The sequence below is a fragment of the Heterocephalus glaber genome, unplaced genomic scaffold (assembly GCF_053883595.1).
Source record: "Heterocephalus glaber isolate CG9 unplaced genomic scaffold, H.glaber_assembly_v1.0 deba00001504, whole genome shotgun sequence".
Taxonomy (NCBI): Eukaryota; Metazoa; Chordata; class Mammalia; order Rodentia; family Bathyergidae; genus Heterocephalus; species Heterocephalus glaber.
Window position 1 is genome coordinate 17,603,428 of NW_028258324.1, and position 24,562 is coordinate 17,627,989.

At 45.5% G+C, this 24,562-nt stretch overlaps 1 protein-coding gene and 1 non-coding gene across 5 annotated transcripts in view; both read left to right on the plus strand.

Moving 5' to 3' along the window:
• Positions 1-18,553, plus strand: part of Pxylp1 (2-phosphoxylose phosphatase 1) — an 82,281-nt gene extending 63,728 nt beyond the window's left edge. For 2 of the 4 annotated variants that reach the window (XM_004834348.3, XM_087186242.1), the window contains 4 exons: positions 106-264; positions 1,136-1,262; positions 11,273-11,412; positions 15,872-18,553. In XM_004834348.3, the coding sequence (XP_004834405.1) occupies positions 106-264; positions 1,136-1,262; positions 11,273-11,412; positions 15,872-16,809 (1,364 nt within the window). In that variant the 3' untranslated portion in view covers positions 16,810-18,553. Of the gene's footprint in view, positions 1-4; positions 265-1,135; positions 1,263-11,272; positions 11,413-15,871 lie in introns of all 4 variants that reach the window. The other 2 variants (XM_087186244.1, XM_087186243.1) reach the window with 2 other exon arrangements.
• On the plus strand, positions 2,866-2,972 carry LOC147825260 (U6 spliceosomal RNA). Its single transcript, XR_015441200.1, has one exon. It is a non-coding gene; the product is annotated as a U6 spliceosomal RNA (small nuclear RNA).
• Positions 18,554-24,562: the final 6,009 nt, after the last annotated feature.

Consider the following 24,562-nt stretch of genomic DNA (forward strand, 5'->3'; position numbering starts at 1 on the left):
GCAGAGAGAACAATAACAGTGATGTTCAGCCCCACCTTGGGCCACCACAGCTGGCCTGGTACCTCGGTGACTGCACTGTCGTGACCTTCTCTGCTGTCCTTGCAGTCCACCTGATCCCTGTGTTGACCACTAAGAATGGAGCAAGCAGCAAGAGTCGAAAGAGGATCTTGCCCGACCCAGTGACAGAGCCCCCCATGACAGACCCTATTTATGAAGCTCTTCTGTACTGCAACATCCCTAGTGTGGCCGAGCGCAGCATGGAAGGTAGGCCAGGCTGTGCCACCCCACGTGGGCACCCTTTGGAGACCAGTTCTCCCAACAGCAGAGCTCGGTGGTTGGGAGTTGGACGGTTTTGGCTACGCTCCTACAGTTGCCACCAGGCTGTGCCCTGGGATGACTTCCTGAGTCTTTGAATCCCCCTCTGTGAAATGGGGTGACCAGCGTGCCTGTATGGGAGATGGAGTAACTGCTTTAAACAGCACCCAGGTCACCTGTAAGTGCTTAACCATTGTCATGATCTTCAGGCTGTCCTCAGCGAGATGGAGAGACAACCTTGACTAGGCTCTCGGGCCTCACCCCAAGCTACCCTGCCTTCCACAGCAGACCCAGGGTAGATTGCGGGTGTGCACGGGGTGCCTGCTGGTGTGCTACCTTGAAGGTGTGGGAAAATGCAATTCCCTCAGGAACTTCAGCTTTCGTGAACATGTTTCAGGAATGATGTGGAATATTTTTTGTGCCCTGCCATGTTTCACAAACGATTTAAAGCTGGGGTTACTATTTCCAGTATTCCTGGGATCCTCCCCTAGTCAGCATGTGAGTGAGGCCTCATGAATAGTCTGGCCGTATCTCACTGCCTTCAGCCCTGGCCACACCCCAGCACCTCCCTGTCCCATCCAGGAGATCTGGGACGGACATTACTCTGTCCCCCCCTCAGGCTCTTTCACAGCTCCCACCCCGGCACAGTGGTCCTGCCCATGGCCTGGGCCCCAGGTGGTAGCTGTGCAGCCTGTTGGCCTTCCCTGCTGCCACCTCCTCTTGATTCCCAGCAGGGTATGGCCAAGTCTCTCCCCCAGCCCTTTGTAAAAGGATTGACATTTATTAAATGATGAGCAGACACTGTGCTTCTTCCCTCCAGGTCACGCCCCACATCATTTTAAGCTGATCTCCGTGCATGTGTTGATTCGACATGGAGACAGGTACCCCCTGTATGCCATTCCCAAAACAAAGCGGCCAGAAATTGACTGCACTCTGGTGGCTAACAGGTAAATTGCACTTTTTCTAAAAGTCATTTTCAAGCGGCTACTGTCCTTGTGTGTTGGAGAATTACAGGGTGGAGGAGGGACTGCGGTTGGTCGGTACAACCTGTTTGGAGGAACCTGGCCTTCAGAGCAGCCCCAGTGCTGCACTGAATACCACTGTGCAAAGGACTGAGGCCCACGGAGGCAGGGACAGCTGTTTCAGGCAATTCCATGGATAAACTGAGGGTTGAGTTCAGGCCAGTCTGAGGCCCACTCTCTCATCTTGCTGTTCTTCACTTTGAGAAAACTGGGATGCAGTGCAGTGAGCACCGAGTTAGGAGTCCTCCAACCCAGCTCAGCTGTTCTACTGGGACAGCAGGAAAGTCCCCTGGTCTCTCTGCGCTCAGCCTCCCATCTCTGAAATGGGGCTGCTGCTGATGCTGGATTGGAGTGAGGAGGAAGGGACATGACCCAGGGGGAGGTGTGCTAGCAATTGCAAAGACGTACAAACATGAGTATTCTAGCCATTTAATTTTTTATAGCGACGGAGACAGTTTGATCTTGGTTGAAAGCCCTCGGGATGAAAAATAATTGAACAGAGAATGTAAATTGCATCTATGGAAATGGCATGCCCTAAAATTAGAAGCACGGTTAGCAATAAATTAATGGGCCTGGCCTAAGCAAATGTATCTGGGGCCACATAGCATCCCTAGCAGAGTTTACCAAATGAGTTCAGGAGGTGGAAGGCAGTGCTCAGTGGGGAGACGTTATTTTGATGGAATGCTTGTGGGGTGCCAACCTGCCCTGGGCAGGGCCAATCTGGTGCAGCTATGCATTGCTTCACCGCAGCGCGGCTCTTTTTTAAAAAATGGCAACTTCCCCTTTAAAAAAGGGGGCTAGTGTGGGGAAGATTACACGAACCCCAGTATGTAAAGACATCATGAGGCTCTTCCACACTCTCCCTCATGCTGGGCATCACAGTGCTGGCCACCTGAGTACTCATGTCTTGTCTCCTACATTCAGCAAACAGAGATTTGCACCCCATGCCTCTGGGTCGAAAGACAGGCTAGGTGGAGTCGAGCCCCCTCAGAGGACGGAGCAAGCCCCAGCTTTCCCTCCAGGCCAAGCCCCCACCTTCACCTTTAGTTCCAGACTCTCTGCTAAGATCCTCTGCACTTCAGTCCCCTACTTCTTGCTAGGTCCCTTCTCTTTGTGCCTTTTTGCCTGCTGTACTGCCTTGTCCTCCATCCCTGCTTGGCCAACTCCTATAGTCCTTTCAAGGCCCTATGAGGTTCTCCCTTCCCCAGGAAGCCTCCCCGGGTGTATTCACACTGGAGTGGCTCTGTGGCTCCATCAGATGCTGACTGTGCCTGACTCACACTGAGCAGGGAACTGTACAGCAAGGGGGTCAGGCCACGCAAAGTCAGAATCAGAATGTCTGAGAGCCACCTCTCAAGAAGCCTTGGTGCTGAGGCAAGGGTAGAGGTCACTTGTGCTGGGCATTAACCCTTCAGTTTCTGGCCCCTGCAAGATGTGCTTAAACATGTGGGGTGAGGGAAGGCGGCTCAGGGAAGTGGCTTTTCTCCATTCAGCAATGTATGGTTTTAGTGTGTTAACAACTGGCACAGTACTTGCTTCAACAGAACATATACTAAAATTGGAACGATACAGAGAAGATTATCATGGCCCCTGTTCAGGGATGATACACAAACAACTGGCACAGCCCTGCTGTTACTCTCTGGCTGAAACTGGTCATTTAAACAGCCAAGGAGAATTGGACCACTGGGACTCTGAACCAGAAGGATGCAGGGCCACCTCAGGGATTTGGTGGACAATAACATGCTTCTGCCTCAGCAGCAACCAACATCTGCTCCCTTCTTAGCTGGGCTGCACACTCCCAGAAAGGAGGATTGGAATGGCTTGGCTCCAACCAGGTGTCTGCTCCCAAGACTAGCCAGCTGTTGCTACAAGGTTTTGGAGGCCACTCTGTCTGTTCCCAGAGAGGGGGTCACTGGCCAGAGTTCCCTAGCAGAGTGCAGGACTTCCCCTGTGCACTTGCACTTGTCTTCAACCTCCCTAGACTGTGGGCTCCTCCAGGGCCCAAATGCTCCCTGTTTCACCAGGCCTGCCCCAGAGAACAGTTGTTGGACATTTGTTATGACTTATATCTAGAGGTTCCCCCAAAGCCTCATGCAGTCATAGATGGGGCTTTTTTTTAAATGGCTGGATTTAAGGTGTGTGAATGTGGATTAAGAGTGTAATATTGAGATTAACAGTATGTGATAATGGAAGCCCTATCTTAGGTGTCTGTGGCACCAATCAACAGGCTTACAGCCTTGAGAGAGGGAAGGCAAGTGGCTGCTGCTGCTGCCTGCTGCCTTCTGCCTTACCATGAACTATTTCTCTTCTGTGATGCCCCTCTGCCATGCCACTCTGCTTTGGAACTAGCTGAATTTGGACTGAAACCTCTACAAACTGTGAGCCAAATAAACCTTTCCTCCTTTAACTTTGGGTGTCAGGTGTTTTGTCTCAGCAACAGGAACATTGTAGAATGAACACAGGACCTCTGTGAGAATCACAGGACATGAGTACCTGCTATGTGTTCCTGCAGTGTGCTTCGTGATGGATTTAAACCATGGCCATGGAATTCCCTGTAACCTTTGCAGCCTGTTTGATATGGGGCAAATCATTTCCCTCTCTGGGCCTCTTACTCCATTTTGGAACATAGATAGTAATACCTCCCTTACATCACCCTTGAGAAGTCTACATAAGATGATGGGCTAAGGCCTTCAGGTTTCTCCACACCAAGGACCCAATAAGTGTAGCCCTCGGCAGTCTGGAGGCCTTCAGAGCCTGACCTCTTTCCCTCTCTGCAATGGACATGGTCACTAGGCCAGGTCCATAGGCCTTATGTGGTCACCTCAGTGGTAGGAGCCTCTGGAGGAACTGTGTACAGAGCTTACTTAAGAGACCAGTCACTCTGGCTGCCTCTGTCCTCATTTTCCTTTGCCAAGTTTTCATTGTATTACCTCCTGCATCTATAGGAGCTACTTTAAATTGTCTGTGGAAGAGGGCAGAGTGTGCATGTTCAGTTACAGTAGTCCCCCTGATCCAAGGTCTTGCTCTCCAGTTTAGGTTACCTGTGATCAATGGCAGTCAAAATTATTAAATGGAAAATTCGGGAAATGAAGAAAGAATGCATTCACTTAACTTGTATTACCATATGTTGTTACAACCATTCTCTTCTATTATTGGTTTTGTTGTTGATTTCTTATAAATTGAACCATAGCATAGATGCCTAACTTATAAATTAAGCTGTAGGATACATGCGCATGTGTAGAAAATACAGCATGCACACAGTTTGATACTACCTGCAGTTTCAGCACCCTCTGGGTTCCTTGGAATATAACCTCTGCAGATAAGGGGGACTGCTGTGCTGTATCATTTAATCAGCTGCATCTTTAAACATAATAAAAGCCAACTTATCCCTGTAAATATGGACTTAGCATGAGCAGGAACTCCAGGGCGGTGGACCCAGTCTGGGCCAACAGCTGCCCTAGGATGTGGGCTCTGGGTCCCTGCAGTGCCTGCTGTCTTCCCAGCTCCTCCTGAGTTGGTAATTTAGTGACCTCCTAATGGGCAGTGAGGCCCAGAGGGTACCCGTTACTCTGGTCTAAGAGGGGCTGTCTGGGCCAGCAGGTAGGGAGCACTGAGCTCAGTCCCCCAGAAGCCTGTTGTCCAAACAAGTCAGTTGCTACCAAGCTGTGTCCACATCGCCCCATCCCTTTCCTCTCAGGGTTTTTGTAGGGGAAGCTGCCTCTCCACAAGGGCCATGTGCTTTATGAGACAGATGCTGGCTTTGGCCTTGTAGTACTATGCTTAGCCAGCATTGAGGTCATTAACCATTTATATAATTGTGCTTAGTAAATGCCTTTTTATATTAATAAAATATGAATCAAATATACTTTTCTGTATTCAAAAATGAAAAATATTGAACTTGTCAGCATTCAGCAAATCTTAGTTTTATGTTCCTGTCATGTGCTAGGTACTGTCTGACTCATGAGCCAGGAGGCAGCACATGAACAGGCTGTAAATGAAGTAAAGCCAGCCCTGTAAAGATCTGGGAACAAATGTCCAGATGGAAAGAGCAGCAAGTGCAAAGGGCTTGGGGCTAGAAAAGCTAGGCATGCGTGAGCACCAACAGGACCAGTGCTGGCCAGCCTGCAAGAGTAAGGGGCAGAGTGGGGTTCTGTGGATCACCAAGGGGAGGCTGTCCATGGCCTCAAGGAGCCCACACACCTCTCCAGAGAAGGGCTAGGTCCTGGTACCCGGTGTGTTATAGTGAATGTTACCCAACACAGGTAGCAGTGGCAGTTGCTTTGGAGAAAGAAATGTAAGAAGAGCAAGACATACATGAGGAAGTGGTTTGACACATTTAGAGCATGACCAGAAGAGGGGAAGCCAGACCCAGCCTGGGCAGGGAGAAGGGAGGTGCAGGAGCAAGTTGGGTAGTGTGATGGGAAATGGCTTCTCAGGTAGTGAGATCGACCTGGGCAGAGCTAGGTGGGGCACAGCTTGGCATGTTGAGGCTCCGGAGTTCATGTCACAGGCTCTGAGTGTAGAGTGCAGACTAGGCCATCTGATGCGTCAAGTGCCCTGCTAGGGATTGCGAGCTCCAGGCACGAAGATGCTGGGCAGTGAGATGACATGATGAAGATCTTTGCCAGCCACAGTGTGGGCATGGCTTGGAAGTTGCTGGTGGTGTTTATATTGTTACAGGAGAGCTCAGAGTTGGAGCCCTCGCCCTGAAAGTGGCCTCTAAGCCTTCCCTGTCTGGCCCACCTGCTACTCCCCAGCCCTTACTGGTGCCCAGCTCTTCTTGCTGCACTTGGGTGCTCTGCTGTTCCCTGTCTCCAGAGGGCATTCCTCACAAATAGCTGTATAGCCAGTTCCCATACTTCTTCCCCACCCCGACTCAAATGTCACCTTCTCAATAAGGCCTGTGTAGAACACGCCAGTTAAATGACAGAGCACTCTTCTCTTACCACGCACTCCTTACTGTCTTCTTTTTGCCATAGCAGCTGTTAGCTTCTAACACATATTTATGGTTTTCATTGTGTATTGTCTGTTGCCCTAAGAAAGAAAGAAAGCTCCTTCCCTGAGGGCAAGATATTTTGTTTTTGTTCATAGCTGTTACATCCTAAGTGTCTAGGACAGTGCCTGACACATGGGCAAGGTGTGACAAATATTTGTTGAATGAATAAATGATGGAGGCTGGAACTCAAAGTGGCAGTAGAGATGGAAGGGTTGGGCCTTAGAGAAGGTCCAGGTGGCACTTGTGCTGGTTGTGCTGCTCTTCCCTGAAATAGACAACACAGAAGAAAGGCGGGAAGCTGTGACTGCAGGCTGCTGTGCTGTTTGTGAGCCATCTTTGCATATTCTAGTTTCTGATTGGCAGTAGGCTGTGCATTTTTGGAGCTCAGGAGCACTGTCTTTCTGGGAGGTGGAGGTTTGAGGGTCTTCAGCAAGCTGATGGCAGTTGAAAGCAGGGGCTTGAATGAAATCTCAGTCAGAACCTGTGCGAAAGGCAGGAGCCCAAAGCAGAGGCCTGGAAAACACCACCCTGTGGTCGGTCGGCACAGGGAGAAGAGGACCCGGGGGTAACACTCAAGTTACAGGCAGGAGAGTGAGGCTAAGAGAGCTGAGGAAGGCCCGATACATGGAGCAAGAGGTCCAGACGGCTAAGAACTGAGAAAAGGGCATTGGACGTATCTGTTTAGAATTTCATTTTATTGAAATTGGAAAGAACAGATTCTTTAATTGGCTTAAATTTTTAAAATCTGCTGCGATTCCATTCCAGCTTCCAGCCAAGAAATCTGTGCTGAATTTTGTTTACTGCTAAGTGATTCTGGTCTTACACCTTTCTCAGCGAGCCTCATTTTCTGTGTAGACCTCAGACATGGGTCAGGTGCAGGTTGGTCTCAGGTTTCTGTGTGGAGCTTTTTGGCATAAATAGATATGAACAATGCATGTAAAAATGTAAGTAAGAACTCTGAAGAGAAGGTGTTTGTCTTAGTTACTTTTCCCATTGCTGAGACAAAATACTCAACACCCAAAGTTAAGGGAGGAAAGGTTTATTTAGCTCACAGTTTGTAGAGGATTCAGTCCATAATTGGCTGGCTCCAAGGTGGGGTAGCACATGGCAGAGGGCAATGGTTCATGGCAGAATGAAAGTAGCAAAGCAACAAGGGCCCTTAACAGCATCTTTCTGCCCCTTTTAACATATCCAGCCTACTTAGGGTGGGTAGCACTCACACCCTTAATCCTAGTGCCCTCAGGTGCAGCATTGCACCATGAATTAATCACACACTCTAGATTCAGCCACCTCTGAAAAAGCCCCATCTAAGGCTGCATGAGGCTTTGGGAGAACATCTAGACACAAACCATAACAAAGTAGAAGGCTTTAAATAGTAACACTTGAGTTTTCAGTTCATATTTAAAAAGCAAATTTCCAATGAAGTCACAGTTATGTGAGTTTTGCCTGAACAAAAATCCATCCTTGCAGATATAATCATTTCTGTATTAGTAAGTCCAGGCTGTAGTAACAGTGTGACTGAAGAACACATTGCCTTAAATAACAAAGAAGTTGCTTTCTAGCTGGGTAAGATAGTAAAGCAGGAAACAGTGCAGACCCCAGTACAGATAACTCTTTAACACGAAGATAGGAGCAAAAAGTGGCTTTTAGTGATGCTGGTGACTCTGGAAGTGACTCTTGTCATTCTCGAGTGCCCCAAATAGAAGTTTGCACTTCCTTATATACTCTGTTTACATCTATGAAGCTTAATTCCGTTGGCATTTCCCTGGGAATGTAGCAAGCAGGATTTACACAAAGCAGAGCAATAGAGAGGAAGAGCAGAATTCTGGCAAGACTTTCTGACTCTGTTACACTCCTTTGGTGACAGATTACAGAAGTTATCATGGCTACTCAGGTATATTCTATGAAGAGCATAGTTACCTAGTTAACCCATAGTTGCCTAACGACACAGTTAACTCATCACAATTAACTAATTCCATACGGAGGGGTGGTCTCCTCTCTCAGTAGTACATACCTGTAATCCCAGTGTTGCAGAATTTAAGAGACAGGAAAAACCACTGGTGAAACAGGAGGATTTCATTCTGGGATATTAGGTGCACACCAGCCCAACAGACTCTCATCCAAAGGCAGAGTCCTGAACAAAGGAAAGCTCCAGATTTTATATAGTTGGTTGAAGGGGGCTGGTGCAAAACTGGTGGGTAGGCAAATGAAGTTATAGAGTGGGATAAAGGCAGTTACTTATACAGTGACAGCTTTATATCTTAGCCTTAAAAGAAAACAGAATCCTGTGAGAACAGGATGTCTCAGGATCTTGTTTATAGGAACAGGGTTTTTAATCTTATCTGTACTGGCCAGAAGATGGCAGCCACAAGGAAGGAGAGGGTCTGAGGGGGAAGTGCTCAAGGCTGGGAAAACTTATTTTTCACTGAGTTCTGCTTTACCAGCACTCTTGGACTCTGAAGCAAGAGAATCCTGAGTTGAAGCCCAGCCTAGGGAACTTAGTGATTTAGCAAGACACTGTCTCGAAATAAAAAAATAGAGGGCTGAGAATGTAGTTTAGTGTGAAGGCCCTAGGTTCAATCACCAATATGACAAAAAAGAAAAAGAAAAACTGTTGATTTCTTTTCATGAAGACTGGAGATGATGTTCCTGTCAGGTAGCGGCTCCACCTGGTCATGCTGGGATCCAGGTTGTTGCTTCCACCATCCTCCAGGATGTCGACTTGATGGCCTGGGTTGTTGCCATGACAGAATAGTGGCCAGAGAGAAGAAAGAGGATGTGAAGTAGTCTAAACCCAGAAAGGGCACACATCCTTCCGTTGAACTGGCAAATACTTAGTCATGTGACTCTGCCTCACCTCCATGACCTCAGATATGGGATATAACCAAGTTCCCAAGAAGAGGAGAAAAGATTTTAGTGTACAACTAGTAGTCTTGCCTACAACAGCATTGGTTTTTAATACTTCCATCAGGATCTGCATACTTTGGCAAATACTGTGGGAACTCATAACATTTGTCATTACAGACTGTGGAGCGAGTGGTGCTGTCGTGCAGCATCTAAGGATAAGATCCTGCACAGCTGAGTTCACCCCCAAGTATTTCCTGAGCTTCCACCTTGTGCCGAGTACCCTCTGGGCTCCAGGGATAGAGCCAGACATAGGCAGGCAGGGCCTGGGCAGTCAGGTCCAGGACAGGTCCAGGGACTTGGGTTACATCTATTTGTTATCTTTTCTGTAATGGAAGGTTTTCCTCCACGAATCTTCCTCTTTCCATGCCATAAACAAATAAACAAACAAAAAAACTAATGAATACAGTTAGACATCAAAACATCATTTAGGAGACAACTGAAAACCTAGGCCTCAGCAAACACATTCAGTAGTGAAGTTCCATTTCTAAAGTTATCAACAAAGCTCTCAGATCCTCAGAAATCACCAGCCTGAAACAGTGGCCTAGAACAGGACATTTGAGCCTTGCTGATGGATGGTCTTCACTCATGTGGATTCATATTGGCAGCCTTGTTGTCAGTCTGGGCATTTTATTTCCTAGTTTGCAAACATTTATGTGTGTTAGCCTCAGGCGAAATGAAACACTCTATTTTTATGGAAAGACATAATTCCCTGCAGCCATCCAGGGTTATTGGTTAGACTCTAATGCATGTTGGAATTTGTATTGTCTAATTTTAAAGCACATTTTTTAAAAGATGGATTTTTCCAGCTTTATGTTTTTGAAAGATAATAAACTCATTTTGGCAGCAATTTGTAAAGCACTGGCTAAGTTAATTGGGCTTTAGGACAGCAGGGGTTTGCATTAGAAGAATTTATCTTTACTCTTTTTTCATATGCTGATTTGTATTCAGTGTAGTTGTGAACTACTGTCTATCCATTTCTGTATAGCTGGAAAATGTGTACACATTCACGGGCCATTTCATTATTCAAAGAAAAGAAATGTACATTGACAGGTCATTTCATTATCCAGGGAAATTATATCCTAGTGGCTAGAAAGATAAATTATATCTTGACTTACATGTATACCTGTAGCAGAAATATACATAATCTCTGATCTCATAAATAAACTGGTTTTTAGCTATAAATAGATGTGCACTGTAAACTGTAAATAGCTGCAGTCTTAGTTAATTAGCTGGGGCAGGAGGATCCCAAATTCAACCCCAGTCTGGACAACTAGGTAAGACCTTTCTAAACTTAAGAAACAGTGCAAAGGGCTGGGGATGCAGCTCAGTTTGGAGGCCCTAAGTTCAATGGCCACTACTGCAGAAAGGGGGGAGGGTAGAAGCAGGTGAAAATAAGGTGTGTTGTGCACTAGGGAAAAGGAGGTGCTGGCTCAATGTGGCCAGGACCACACTGGAGCAGAGAGAGCCCCTGAGGGAGGACCCTCAACAAGGCTGGGCCAGAACAGAGGGACAGGCCATGTCAGCTCTTTCCAGCGCTGGCAGTGTGGAAGGGCAGCATTGCATCAGGGCTGCCTGTGTAGGCCACTCCTCTTGCTGTGGAGAAGACAAAGTGAACAGACCACGAATGAATGGCAGAAAGGCCAGTGAGGAGCCTGGGGCCATCCAGAGGAGAGCTGCCAGAGGCCAGAACCCAGGTCATGGCTGTGACCATGAAGGAGAAAGGGTGGAGGACAGGTGGCAGGTGTGCATTCAAGGTGGAGAAATCCTGATGACTCCCTGCCAAGGACATGCCAGTGGGGGGCATTGGTGGTGGCAGAGTGTGGACAGTCTGGTAGAGGGCAGAGCTGAGCCCCACAGTGCCATGCTCAACACAGGTGAGGCACTCGCACGGAGAGGGCGTTTTATGCATAGTCAAATCACAAGGAAATTGGAATTTGAAAGGAATTGAGCAGGACCTATTTCTGTGGATGACAAAGACTGTGCTTTGACTGTTTGGGCATCTGACTACTAATTCTCTGTGTTTTCTCTCTAGAAAACCCTATCACCCCAAACTGGAAGCTTTCATTAGTCACATGTCAAAAGGATCTGGAGCCTCTTTTGAAAGCCCCTTAAACTCCCTGCCTCTTCACCCCAATCACCCTCTGTGTGAGATGGGAGAGCTCACCCAAACAGGTAGGTGTGACTGCCACCATCCTGACCCTCTGCCAGCCCTTCTGTTTGCAAGCACTGAAGCCAGTACTCTGGGGGAGGGCCATGGAGGTCAAAGGGGAGAACGGGGTGGCAGTGCAAGGAGCTCAGAGGCACCAGGGTACCCAGTTAAACATCTGCTTTCTTCAAATTAAAATGACCTTTCTTACTACAAAAGCAATACATGTTTGCGAAGAGAAATTACAAAAGACAATGCATCAAAAGAAAGCACCCCCCCAAAATAGACCCCCAGTAGTAATCTTTCTTCCTGTACTTAGGTGCATACACATACATGAGTGTCTTACCAAACACACTTTTGTAACCGACTTATCTAGAAATCATCTTTCCCTGTCTATTAATGTTCATTCATAGAATCATTGCAATGGCTGCTTATTATTCCACTAAGGATGGACCGTAATTTACTTAACTAATCTCACATTCTAGGACTTAATGTACAAGATCTCAGGGAGACAAACGTGTGGCCATTTCCTGCTGTGCCTGGAACCTGTGTGGCCGAGTTAGGTCCTCCCAGAATCCCAGCTTCCCCTCTGCAGCCTAGTTGCACCACTGTGCACCAAGTTAACTGTGGGGTCACCTTTACTGGGAAGAGAGGGGACTGGTGGTTCCCCACAATGTTCCAGGTTCCTAGCTCTTCAGACTAGAACTTCAGAGGACCTTTGCTGGGTCCCCAGCCTTTGTGAGAGAACCAGGAGGACCAGTTGCCATGCTGTTTTCTTTTTCCATCAGTATTATAGGGCCTCAGTTTAGATCAAAGGGGGGTCTCTGTCCTATAGCTGGTCCTACTGGGTTCTGCCAGGCTTCCAAAACCATAATTATTGAGGGAATAATGGTGGGTGACCAGCAGCAGGCTCTGGAGGACTAGCTTTCATGAGCTCTGTGTTGGTTTAGAACAGGGGTTTTTATCCTACCTGATCTGGCACACCTTTTATTCACAAGCATTCACAAATATTTTATTCTCTCTGCTACCCTGAAGTGAAATTTCAATATAATATAACCTTTTTATATTCTTAATTTTTTTTAGAAAAGTTATATCAAATAACCTGTAACAAGCAAAAGAAAACATTTATTATATAATTCTGTGTGTCTCAGCATCAATGCTTAGGAATAGCTAAACTAAAAAATATAGTGAAGTAATCAAATGTCTGCACCCAGGGCCGAGGATTTAGCTAAGTGGTTTCACTGTTTGCTGTGCAAGCGCAAGGACCTGAGTTCGATCTCTGGTACCAAAAAAAAAACAAATGTCTGCACCTGACAGTGACAGCCACAAATGCGGATGACTAAGGAATGTCCTATTAGTGACTCTAATACTACATGTCAGTTTTTGCTTCTCTGACAATTTCTGCTCAAAACAAAGTGCAGATGCCCCTTAACTTAAATTCATTTCTAGAAATTCAGTGGATATTAAAATTATGAAAAAATAATTTTATGTTTATAGACACAAAAGAACAGCATGAGGTTCTAGACTATTCAGACTGCTTTTCACCGTGGGAATGTCTTGTGGCACATTCAAAAGTCATGTGGGACAGAGCGCACTTGTCCTACTTGGAGACTGTGTAGACCCGGTCCACCACCCACTCTGTGCCAGGAACACCTCTCCCTGTATTACTGTGGTAATTCAACTCCCCAGCCCTTCCTAAGTGCACAACCACACTTGCTGAGAACTGCTGGTTAGAGCCTGTGATTGTAAATTACACAAACTCAAGTGAGAACAGAAATTTATTAAAAAGATTTAGGATGACTCAGATTCCAAAGGCAAGAATGTGACCAGGCCTCCGGAGACTGGACATAGGAGCACGAAGGCTGTCTTACTGCTCCCTCTTGCTGTGGCTTTTTACTGTGTCTGCTGACACAGTGGCAGTCCTAGCTTCAGCTAGAGAGGAACTAGCAGGCCCAGATTCTTGAGGGACTCCACTGAGGTCCTCTGAGGTTCATCAGCTGTGGTGAGGAGTCAGGATGAGGTGTAGCAAACAGGGTAGAGGGACCCCACCTCTGGATCTAGGGGCTGTTCCCAAGAAGAGGTTGGGAAGAGTTCACACAATTAGAGGTAAATCATTCATTTGGACTTTTCTTCGCTAATGATCTATCATCATCTTCATTTTCTAGGTTAGTATTATTCTAGAAATCTTTATTTATTTTTTTATTTTTTTATTTTTTTGCAGTACTGTTTGTTCCCATTCCTGTGATCTTTCTAATGGTCACTTTTATCTTCCATTTTAAATGTCATTAAAAATGCATAGCTGTTACAGTGATCATTTATAACCCCACAGTGCCTCCTTGGCTCAGGAGGTCCCAGCAGTTGCTGAGCACAGGAGGCAGCCAGATGAGTAAGACCTGACCTGCACTGTGCTATGGTGAAGACAGCGGTACTGCTAGAAGCTGTGGGGCTTAAGAGAATTAGCACAGCCTGGGGCCTGACAGACCTGTCACCTCTTCCGGCAGGGCTGGAGGTGGATGAAAGTGGATAGCGGGTATAGAGTGCCTTGCACAGTGCTGGCCTGTGATAGACTCTAAGTGAACACTGCTAACTCTGCCATACAAGAAGCACATGAGATCAGGAAGGAACTGCTAATTTGACCTGGGAGAGGATGCAGGAAGGCTCTGCAAAGAAGTCGAATGGAACCAGGTGCTGCCTGTGGGAAGGGAGAATAGCATGAACCGGGTTATGAGAATGTGGAGTGTGTTTGGAGAGGGTAAAAAGACCTAACTGGCTAGAACTTTGTGTTTCTGCATGAAAATGTAGGGGGAAACACTGAGCAGGGACTGAAAACACAAAATTGGGGCCAGTCAGGCCTTGGGTTTTGGCTCTGCCACTTCTTAACTGTGAGGACTCAAGGCCTTAGTTTCTTCACCTGTAATATAAGGAAAAGGGCTACTAATGGTAATACACTTTCCTCTTTGGGTTTTTGTGGAAATTAAATGAAAAATGCCTGGCATACAATAAGCGTTCTACCTTAATGTATTTTGCATAATATAAAATAGGCCCAGAGGTGAATTGGGATCAGACCCAGGTTCTTCATTTTTGTCACTTATGATTTGCCACCTTTTGTAGGTCATTTCACAGATGCTAAGGCTGGTCCTAGCCAGATCCCTGAAGGAATTCTGCTCATAGGCTCTTCATTCACAGTGGGTCCCAGACATCCTCTGTGGCTGAGATATGGCTGTGGTTAAGCAAATCTCTGGGCCAATTCTTTCCTTCTGTCTCACGATTCTCAGCCTAATGTGTCTCATCTTGGTGTGGAATTGCCCACGCTATTTGGCCATCTGAATAAATTGCATTAGTGGACATTGGGCCTGTGTGTGGTTCACACTGTCAGTGAATTCATGCTCATTACTGAGATTGCCTCCCCCATGTCCTTCAGGGTGAAGCATAAGCTTGCTGTTGTCTTCCATTTCCTTCTCCTACTTGAAAATAAGCGTTTTTCTTTTCTTTAAAGTCAGTTTAATATTATACCATGGTAGTGTAAAAACAAAATGATAGTAAAAGTTAGGCTTAAAATTCTTGCCTCCACCCACATTCGACCCACCCTCATTTCCGTGCCCCCATCATCTCTAGGAAACCATTGACATTAGTTTCTTCTGCCTCCTTCCAAAATGTCATGAAAAATGTGGGCAACTGCAAATACATATTCTTGTTTTCTCCTCTTTTTTTATTTGAAAAGAGCATAATAAGCATACTCTTGTGCAATTTGCTTTTTTGAAATATATGCTATCTGGGGATCTGGAAGCTTGTTGATGAACCTAAGAAGCCCCTTTTGGGACTAGGCAGAATCTCTCCCTCAGGAGGCTACAGAGAGCCCTCAGTGGGCAGTATAGGGGAAATGAGGTCAAACAAGGAACATGCCAGCAACGAGAGGACTAAGCTCAAGCAGGTAACTGAGAGTCAGCTCCACCTGATGGATGTCACAGAGCCACCCCTGCACAGTGGGAACCATTGTGTCCTTGCACAGTGAGGAATGTTCACCTCAGGCCTATGCCTGTCACAGCCTAGATACCCAGCTGGGTGTTTCCTACCCTCTGTGGCCCACAAGTCACGATGCTTTCCCCAGAGAAAGGGCAAGTTGCACAGGAGGGGGAGGGAGGCAGATGGTCCTTAGGCTCCCCACAAAAGCCATTCCCCAGTAGGCTCACCCCTGTACAGACACCCTAAGAAGTTGAGATGAGCCTATTCTTGCAACTTCCACATGGTGGGGAAATGAACTTCATTATATTGTCTTTTTTTTTTTTTTTGGTACTGGGGATTGAACTCAGGACCTTGTGCTTGCGAGGCAAGCAGTGGAACCACTGAGCTAAATCCCCAGCCCTTCATTATGTTGTCTTACACTGGTCTGAAACATTCCAGAGTTGGGCACTGACTCAGCTTCCTCCTGCTGTCCCTTGTGCCAAGCTGGTAGTCAGGAGAGCTTTGTATCACCCTGTGTTTCAGGAGTTGTACAGCATTTGCAGAATGGCCAGCTGCTGAGGGACATCTATATAAAGAAACACAAGCTCCTGCCAAATGACTGGTTCACAGACCAGCTTTACCTAGAGACCACTGGGAAGAGCCGCACCCTACAGAGTGGGCTGGCCTTGCTCTATGGCTTTCTCCCAGATTTTGACTGGAAGAAGATTTATTTCAGGCACCAGCCAAGTGCCCTTTTCTGCTCTGGAAACTGTTACTGCCCACTGAGAAACCAGTATCTGGAGAAGGAGCAGCGTCGTCAGTACCTCCTGCGGCTGAAGAACAGCCCACTGGAGAGGACCTATGAGGAGATGGCCAAGATCGTGGACATCCCTACCAAGCAGCTGCGGGCTGCCAACCCCATAGACTCCTTGCTCTGCTACTTCTGTCACAACATCAGCTTCCCCTGCACCGGAAGTGGGTGCATTGACATGGGGCACTTCAAGGTGATCAAGATGCATCAGATAGAGGATGAGAAAGAGAGGCGCGAGAAGAAACTGTACCTCGGGTACTCACTGCTGGGTGCCCACCCTATCCTGAATCAAACTATCAACCGGATGCAGCGTTCTGCTGAGGGCAGGAAAGATGAGATCTTTGCCCTCTACTCTGCACATGATGTCACTCTGTCACCAGTTCTCAGTGCTTTGGGCCTTTCAGAAGCCAGGTTCCCAAGGTTTGCAGCCAGGCTGATATTTGAGCTCTGGCAAGACAGAGAAAAGCCCAGTGAACATTCGGTCCGGGTTCTTTACAATGGAGTTGATGTCACATTCCACACATCTTTCTGCCAGGACCACCACAGGCGTTCTTCCAAGCCCATGTGTCCTCTTGAGAACCTAGTCCGCTTTGTCAAAAGGGACATGTTTGTGGCCCTGGATGGCACTAGTGCTAGTTATTATGATGCATGCCACAGGGGAGAAATCTAAAAGGTACATGCTGCAGCACTATAGAGCCTATACCAATACAGAAGGCAAGGAAGAGTCCACTTCTAGTCCTATGTGTTGCTAAGGGTATAAAAGTTTTGATTTTTAAAGGCTAAACGTTGTGTTTGGGAGCCATGTAGGTGGTTTGGGCTGAATAGTAAGCACATAGCTGTAATCTGGTACATGAGTTACTTGATACAAAATGACCAGTTTATAGAGAAAAGAAGGTACTTTATCACAGCCAAACTTGGCTTACAATGCCAGAATATTATTCAGTACCCAAAGTTCCCAACCTAAGTTCATATTCTTTTGGCCTGTCATGGAACCAGCAAAATCTCAGCCAAAATTTTCTTAATCTTAAACATTCTACCTTGTCCTTGTTCAGTGAAAAATTTCCTGCAGTGATTTATCTAAAACAGAGAGTAATTTTTTTCTGTAAAGGGTCACAAAGTAAATATTTCAGATGGTACAGACCGAGAGGTTGCACATAGTCTGTCGCAGCTACTCAGCTCTACTCTAGTAACATGAAAGCAACCACAAACCATACACAAAGGAGTAAGTGTGGCTGTGTTCATGGGTGTACAAAGCTCACAGGCTGCAGTTTGTTGACCCCTCATTTAAAAAACAGGCTCTACTACACTTGCACCTCCAGCACTTTGAGAGCCAGTTAGATACCAAGAATTATTCATTGGCTCCTCCAGTAACTTATGCTAGCAACACAGAAATGGTCTACATCTGACACTACAACAAAACTTTATGGGGAATAAACATTCAATGAGAATGAATCATAGAAATATGATTAGAATAATACTTGATGTTCACAGTGATCGTGGTACAAGATAGTTTTAAGTAAGTTTCAAATATTTGTCTGCTGTAGTCTGTTTGCTGTATAAGCTGAAATTTTTGTATTCCATTTAGTATTTTTATAGTCTAGGAAGATATTTTCTAAGATGAGTTTTAGATGTGCTTTTATTCCTATAGTAATGTTCAATTTCCTGTACCTGTTTGGTGGTCGGAAGGAGGCTAGAAGCTGAATTCAGGTACTTTTATCCAAAAAGATTAATGATGGCTCATTCCTTTTTGACAAGCCATCAAATTGGATCAATTTTTAAACCCATTTTCATCTGTTTCAAATAGCAAATTCCAATTGATTTTTAAATCAATTTTTAGAAGAACTTTGTTACTGGATAGTTAAATAATATTTCTAAGGTATTTTATATATTAGGAGCAATTAAGTCTGATTTCTGAATGAATGGTGCTAGTTCTCTTCAAAGAAAGGTAAAAAGTACAAGTGAGATTCTCCAGTGGTAGTGGCATCCCCATCCCTTCTCTTCATTTTTTTGTCCAGCGTTGTGTTGGAACGTGTCCGTTTCTAGAAATAAATTTTTGAAGAATACTTATCCTGTACAAGGAATGGTGTGCACCCACAAGTCATTCCTGTTCTTTTCCAGAGAGGAACAGCATTTTAAAAATTTATTTTAACTGCTTTGTTTACTGCTGAAAACAACATTCTCTCTCAAGTATTTAAAGCCTGTTTGGGTCTTCTGCTCCCACTCACAATATATCTGAATTGGAATGGCTAAGCACAGCTTGAAAATTTAAAAATAAAAGCAAACCTGAAGACTTTTTAAATAAATAAATTCATAATGTCTGTTGGTAAAAGTAAATATTTTGGCTACCACCAAAAACTATAAAGTTTTTGCTTCCTAAGGTGTCAGGTGTGCACAACATTAAAATATATCCTCAACATTAAATTCTGAGCCACTTTATTCCATAGCAAACACTGGGCACTGAGCTGAGGTTAGTGGAGAGCCCTCAGTTTCTGGGGCAGTGGTTTAATGGCTTAATGCATGACAGATCAGGGTGTGTACGTGTATCTATTCAGCTTTCTTGTTTTTATGATTAGACAGCTGGAAAATAATACCAAAAAACAACTTCGAACATGAAGTTCTTTTGGAGAGGAAAAAGCAAAAGTCAGACTCAGTTTCTCTTACAACGTGCTACTAAAACCAGGTATGTAGGGATTTTTCCCACATATGCATATCAAGCAAGCTGGTGTCATCTAAGTTAATACTGTCCTGAAACTACCTGCCTGGAGATAGTGTCAGACCCCACAGGGTGAGGGCTCAGTCCCCAGGACTGCCCCCCCACACACGCACGCACACGCACACACACACAGGTACACACACACACGCACTTCAGATCCCAGTTACAAACCTCAGGTTGTTTTCCCTGTGCTTCTGCCTGAACCACTATAAATTAGGGTTGCTACCACCCCTTCTGTAGGTTCAATTAGTACACTCAAGGGGCTCACAGCACTCAGGGAAACACAGCTGCTGGCTTATTATAAAGGACATTACAAAGGATTCAGATGAAGAGGTGTATCCGGTGAGGTGTGGGGAAGGGTGAGGAGCGTCCGTGCCCTGTGGGTACATCACCTTCAGAAACCTTCACGTGCTCAGCTCTCTGAACTCTGTGCTTTTGGAGATGTATGGAGATTTCATTCCACAAGCATGATTGATTAAACAATTGGTGATCAATTTAACCTCCAACCCTTCTCCTTTCCACAGAGATCGGGGTAGGGCTGAAAGCCCCCACTGTCTTATTTATCATGCCTTGCTCGCTCCACTGACCAGCCCCCATCCCGAAGCTATGTAGGGGATGCCTGCCACCAGTCACGTCAACAAAGCATACAAGCAAGACATTGTCACTTCAAAGATTTCGAGGATTTTAGGAGGAAACAGGATGAACACTAAATACATCCCACCTCTGGTAGTAAACTGTCAACTAGCAGATATTCTTCTGGGCATTTTCCATAAAGGTATAAAAATATATATAATTTTAAATAGGAGCAAGATGATTTTATAAAGTTCTGTGACTTCTTTAAAAATATATTTTATTAACATGGTTCTTTTAACAGTATGTCTTAGTTTTTCTCATTAACTTGCTTCCCTTAACAGTATGTCTTGAAGATAGTTCCATTTTTAGATAGACAGAGCTCCTTTTATAGCCACTGAATAATATTTCATAATGTAGATTAAACATATTTTTAAATCTCATTAAAAATGCATGAAACTTAAAGCCAACATACTAAAATAAGACTACAAGGCTTTACATAGAACAAAGCAGAGGCCAGAAAACAAGTTGACTTTCTAGTCCCACTGAACAGTTAACCCTTTTTCATTGTAGCTGCAGGTATTTATTAATACAAGTATTCATTCTCTAACTTAACAGAATTGAAGAATTTAAGTATAGACTATTAACAATAGCCTCATAAGTTACTCTTAAGCCAGTTTGAGAGTCTTTGTAGGTACAGAAGAATTAGACTTTCTGGAAGATCTAGGTGGTTCCTTTTCCTAAAACTCACGGGAGAGACAGGGCTGCCTGCTTCTGTCTGTCTCACTCTTCCCAAAACCTTCTGCATAGATCCAGCAGCCCTGGCTGAGGTCAGTGTGCCCTACTGCATATAACACAACCACAAGTAGAAAGCAGAAGACAGTGGGGCCTGGATACCTGTTCACTCCCATTGCCCAAGGCCCCTGAACTGAGTGTTGAGGTCATACCCCTGCATCTGCCCCTGCCCAGAAGCCAGCTCAGATGAGTAATAAGAGATGCTTAAGGGAAACCTCAAGTTCATCAGAATGCCTGGTCAGAGCCTCCTGACCTCTGATCTCCTACTGCTGGCTGAGACAGGCCTTGGTAAGGAAAAGGAGTCACTGAGGGGCTCGCACAGTTCACCTCAGAGCTGCAGCACCCTTGGCAGAGACATGGCCTCAGGCCTGGCTTCCACATAACTGTGTTGGTGGCAAAGGTGCCAACTGAGAGTTCTCTCCTACAAGGGCTGCACAAATCCTCACAACACCAAGGAAAGGCCTGTTCCTCCAATACAAACACAGAAACAGGCTCAGGATTGATGGGACTTCTCTAAAGCAAGAGTCATAACCCATAATCTAACCAACTTTACATGATACCGTAAATTTTAAAAAGCACTTGCCATGAGATACTGTGGGAAAGAACTATTCCATTTACTTTATTCCATTTATTCTTTACTGGGTACCATATTTGGTACCAGTATCAGTGAATATTTGGTACTAGTATCAGTGAACAATAAAACATAGTACAGTTACAGAAATTATTAATTTAAGTCTGAACAGTTAGGAATACCCCAATTCTGCCTCTAATTGTCTGTGGCTTGCTGTTTTTGTTAAGAAAACTGTATACAGCAATGGAAAACTTTCGTTTGCAGTGATGCTATATTTTGCTCAACCACTAGAGGGCAGCATCAAATAAAGTTCTAGTCCTTGGCCCACCCAGTCTTGCATCTGTAGAGGAAGTAGGGCAATTTGGGGATGTTTTAGTTCAATTTTTTTTTTTTTTTTTTTTTTTTTGTACGGGGTATCAAACTCCGGTCCTTGCACTTGCACAGCAGGCGGCGAAACTACTGAGCTAAATCCCCGGCCCAGGGGATGTTTTAATAGGTCAACCAACTGTCTCAATTTGCCTGGCACTGAGAAGTTTCTACAGGATGCAAGATTGTCAGTGCTAACAAGTGAGAAAGCCCCAGGCAACATGGAACAAGTGGTGAATCTAGTGTTACATGCTGAGGTGAATGTTAGACTTTCTTTAGAGAAAGAAGAACCATGACAGAATGACTTGTCTGAGGTGTGGCACAGCTGGCTGGTATGCAGCAAAGCTGATACTCAAGCTGTATCCACTTAACTGGAAGAACCAAGTTCTTAAGCAGGATATATGATAACACCTCTCTACCATTTAAGTCTATATTTGGTTCTGTGCAACAGAAACCTGATTGCAGTGGCTTAAGCAAATAAAGACTTTGTTTTCTCCACTGGCTCCACAATGCCATCAGGAATCCAGATTCCTTGTGACATCTGATGGACCAGAAGGGGATTGGTCCCTTGGCCCACCTCCATTGTAAAGGGGTCTAGAGGAGTATTTTATTAGGCACACTGTCATTCCAAACAAAACAAAACTAGGCTCCACTCACTAAGGAAGAGAGGAAATGTGGGTGCTGGGTAGGGACTACCAGTGAACACCTCTACCAGAATCCCTCACAGACCTGACAGTGTGGTGGGTGCTGTATCACCCAACTCCCCCTTCACAACCTCTTTCCCCAACTGCTGCCATTGCTCGGCTGCTAGCCCTTTCCAGGGACTGCAGTGGTGAAGAGTCATGGGCCCAAGGACAAGCCTCCTTTCCAGGGCAGCCACATACACTGACCAGTCACAACAAGGATTGAAAAGCTTGAGGATAGCCTTGCAGGCTCTCCCAGAGTCAGAGCTCATGGGTGGGCCAGGGCCACTGCGTCACAGCCAAGCCTCAGCCTCAGCTTGCTCCCTTCACGGTGCTGGCTGCAGAGCACCCCCCAGTAAGCGTCCTAAAGGCAACCTGGCCTCAGAGGTGGCTTCCTGGGAACAGATCACAGTGCAGGGCAGGTAAATCCTGGGAACCAAGGTCTCTGCTTGCCTGGAGACATTTATAGGAAAGGGATAATATATCTACTGACCAAAAATTCCTCCTTTGGTCACTGTCTTTGAAAGGCTTACCATTTTGTTTTGGAAGCTAAATACAGTCAGCTTTCTACAGCCACAGATTCCCCCCACCTCAGGTTCCATCACTGCAGATCAAAATACTGGGGAAAAAATTATGTCTTCCCTGAACATGTAGATATTTTTTCATGTCTATTCCCTAAACGATGCAGCATAGCAACTGTTTATATATATTTACATTGTATTAGATATGATAAGGAGGATGCCCATACATTATATACATATATTATGCTGTTTATTATAAGACACTAGAGAAGCTACAGATTTTGGTATTACAATGGAGTAAGGGAGGCCTAGAGCCAACCCCTTGTGGATACTAAGAGATAATTGTGTGCATATATGAAAGAGGAGAAATTTTATTCTGGAAGGTTCACAGCAAATTACAGAGGGCTGTTATATCATGACTTACCATTTATTGAACATATACCATGGACTGACCCTACAAATCCTTCAAATGACATAGTCTGTGTACTACACAGTATGAGTTATTTACAATACAGACATTTATTACCCCCATCTTACAAGTAAAAAAACTGAAAAAGACTCAAAAGTACAAGTGTAGCCAGGATCTCATAGTAGGAAGCAGCAGACCCAGGACTGACACATGGATTATCCTGGACCACAAAAGGAAGCATACCACTTCCTCTCCCCTATTCCTCCTCCCTTACTCCTGCCCCACAAGTGAATCAGAGAAGACTGACACTGGAGCCAGAGTGGATCTACTCACGGGGACGATCTTTTCCTGCATCTCCTTATGGGTATTCATATTCCTAGCTCCTTTTGTTTCTTTTCCCATTTTTTCTAATGCAATATTTTCAAGAACATAGGATCGTCTTATAGTAGATTGTCAGCCTGGGTGCTCCTAAAAGCAGTCTCGGGAACAAAGCTTAAGTGTGGGTAGTTTGTTAGTGTGATCCGAGGGTGCAGGAGTAGAGGACAGGGGATGAAAAAGAGCAGGAGGGAGAGCCGACATAAGGATGCACATTAAGTTCACCACCTCAGGGGTGGCTGATTTTTCCGAAAAGCTTATGAAATATGTCTTGGAAGTATTCAGTTGGGGGAAGGAAGAGGGAAACATTTATCCATGCACAGTGCATCAGAGAAGCAAGAGAAGCGAGTTGCTGTCAGATGAAAGCCTGAATGGGCCTGGTCACCACAGGAATGGCTGGCGAAAGACAAGAACTGGAAAGAGACAGCACTAATGTGTGACATGTGGGATTAAACTTGTAGTGGTTGAGCTGTAATGTGCCACTCACTGTGCTGAGCTTTATATGCATAACCCTGTTCCATCTTCACAGTGATGCTGAGATTTAGAAATTATTACTATTATTATCCTCGTGTTTAAGGTGGGAAAAGAACCCAAAAGGAGGTTATCTGCCGAGTCCTTACAGATGGGAAGTGGCATAAATGGGAGTCAAAGCAACCCCATTCCTGAGCCCTAACTCATAATCACTATGCCACTGTAGTTAGCATTTCTCATGGGTCCTATGTGGTATGTGTGGCAGCTTAGTAATCCATACTAGGTTTGTCTCTGGCAGCTACAGATTGTACAGGACATGCCCATAAATTCATGGCATCATAAAATAAATCATACCACTCCTTGTTCATAACCCGTCCCTAAAATGACCCATGAGGCCCTTCATGGTTACCTTTCCAGCTTTATTATGTGCAGTTAGTACAAAGATGGAGGAGTTGAGTGTGGATGGGAGTGACTGACACATTTCCTGCACGTCTGTGAGAGAACAAACGGATCTTAGTGTCACCATAGGATGTCAGATATACAGAACCCCCAACAGAACAGTGACATCCAGAGCAACCAGCAAATCTTCCTCACAACCTAGCAGCCCCTCAGCACTGCACTCTTCCCCTGCCGGTGGTGGTCTGGAGTGTGATTCCCAGAAAGGGAGAGAGTTTGAGAACTACACAGACCAGGTTCAGACCCGGTTCTCTATCACATCCCAGCTATGGGACTTCAGACCAGACATCTAGGTTCCAAATCTTGGATTCCTCACCTGCAAACTGGGATAGTAACTCTGGGGTCAAAATGTAGATGAAGCTGCAGCCACAAGGGCACCCTGGCATGGCTGGAGCCACTGTTGGTCTCCAATGACTCTTCACTGCTACAGTCACCAGAACCAGAATGTGTTCCTGCCCAGCCAGAAAGCTCACCTACATGCATAGTGCCATGC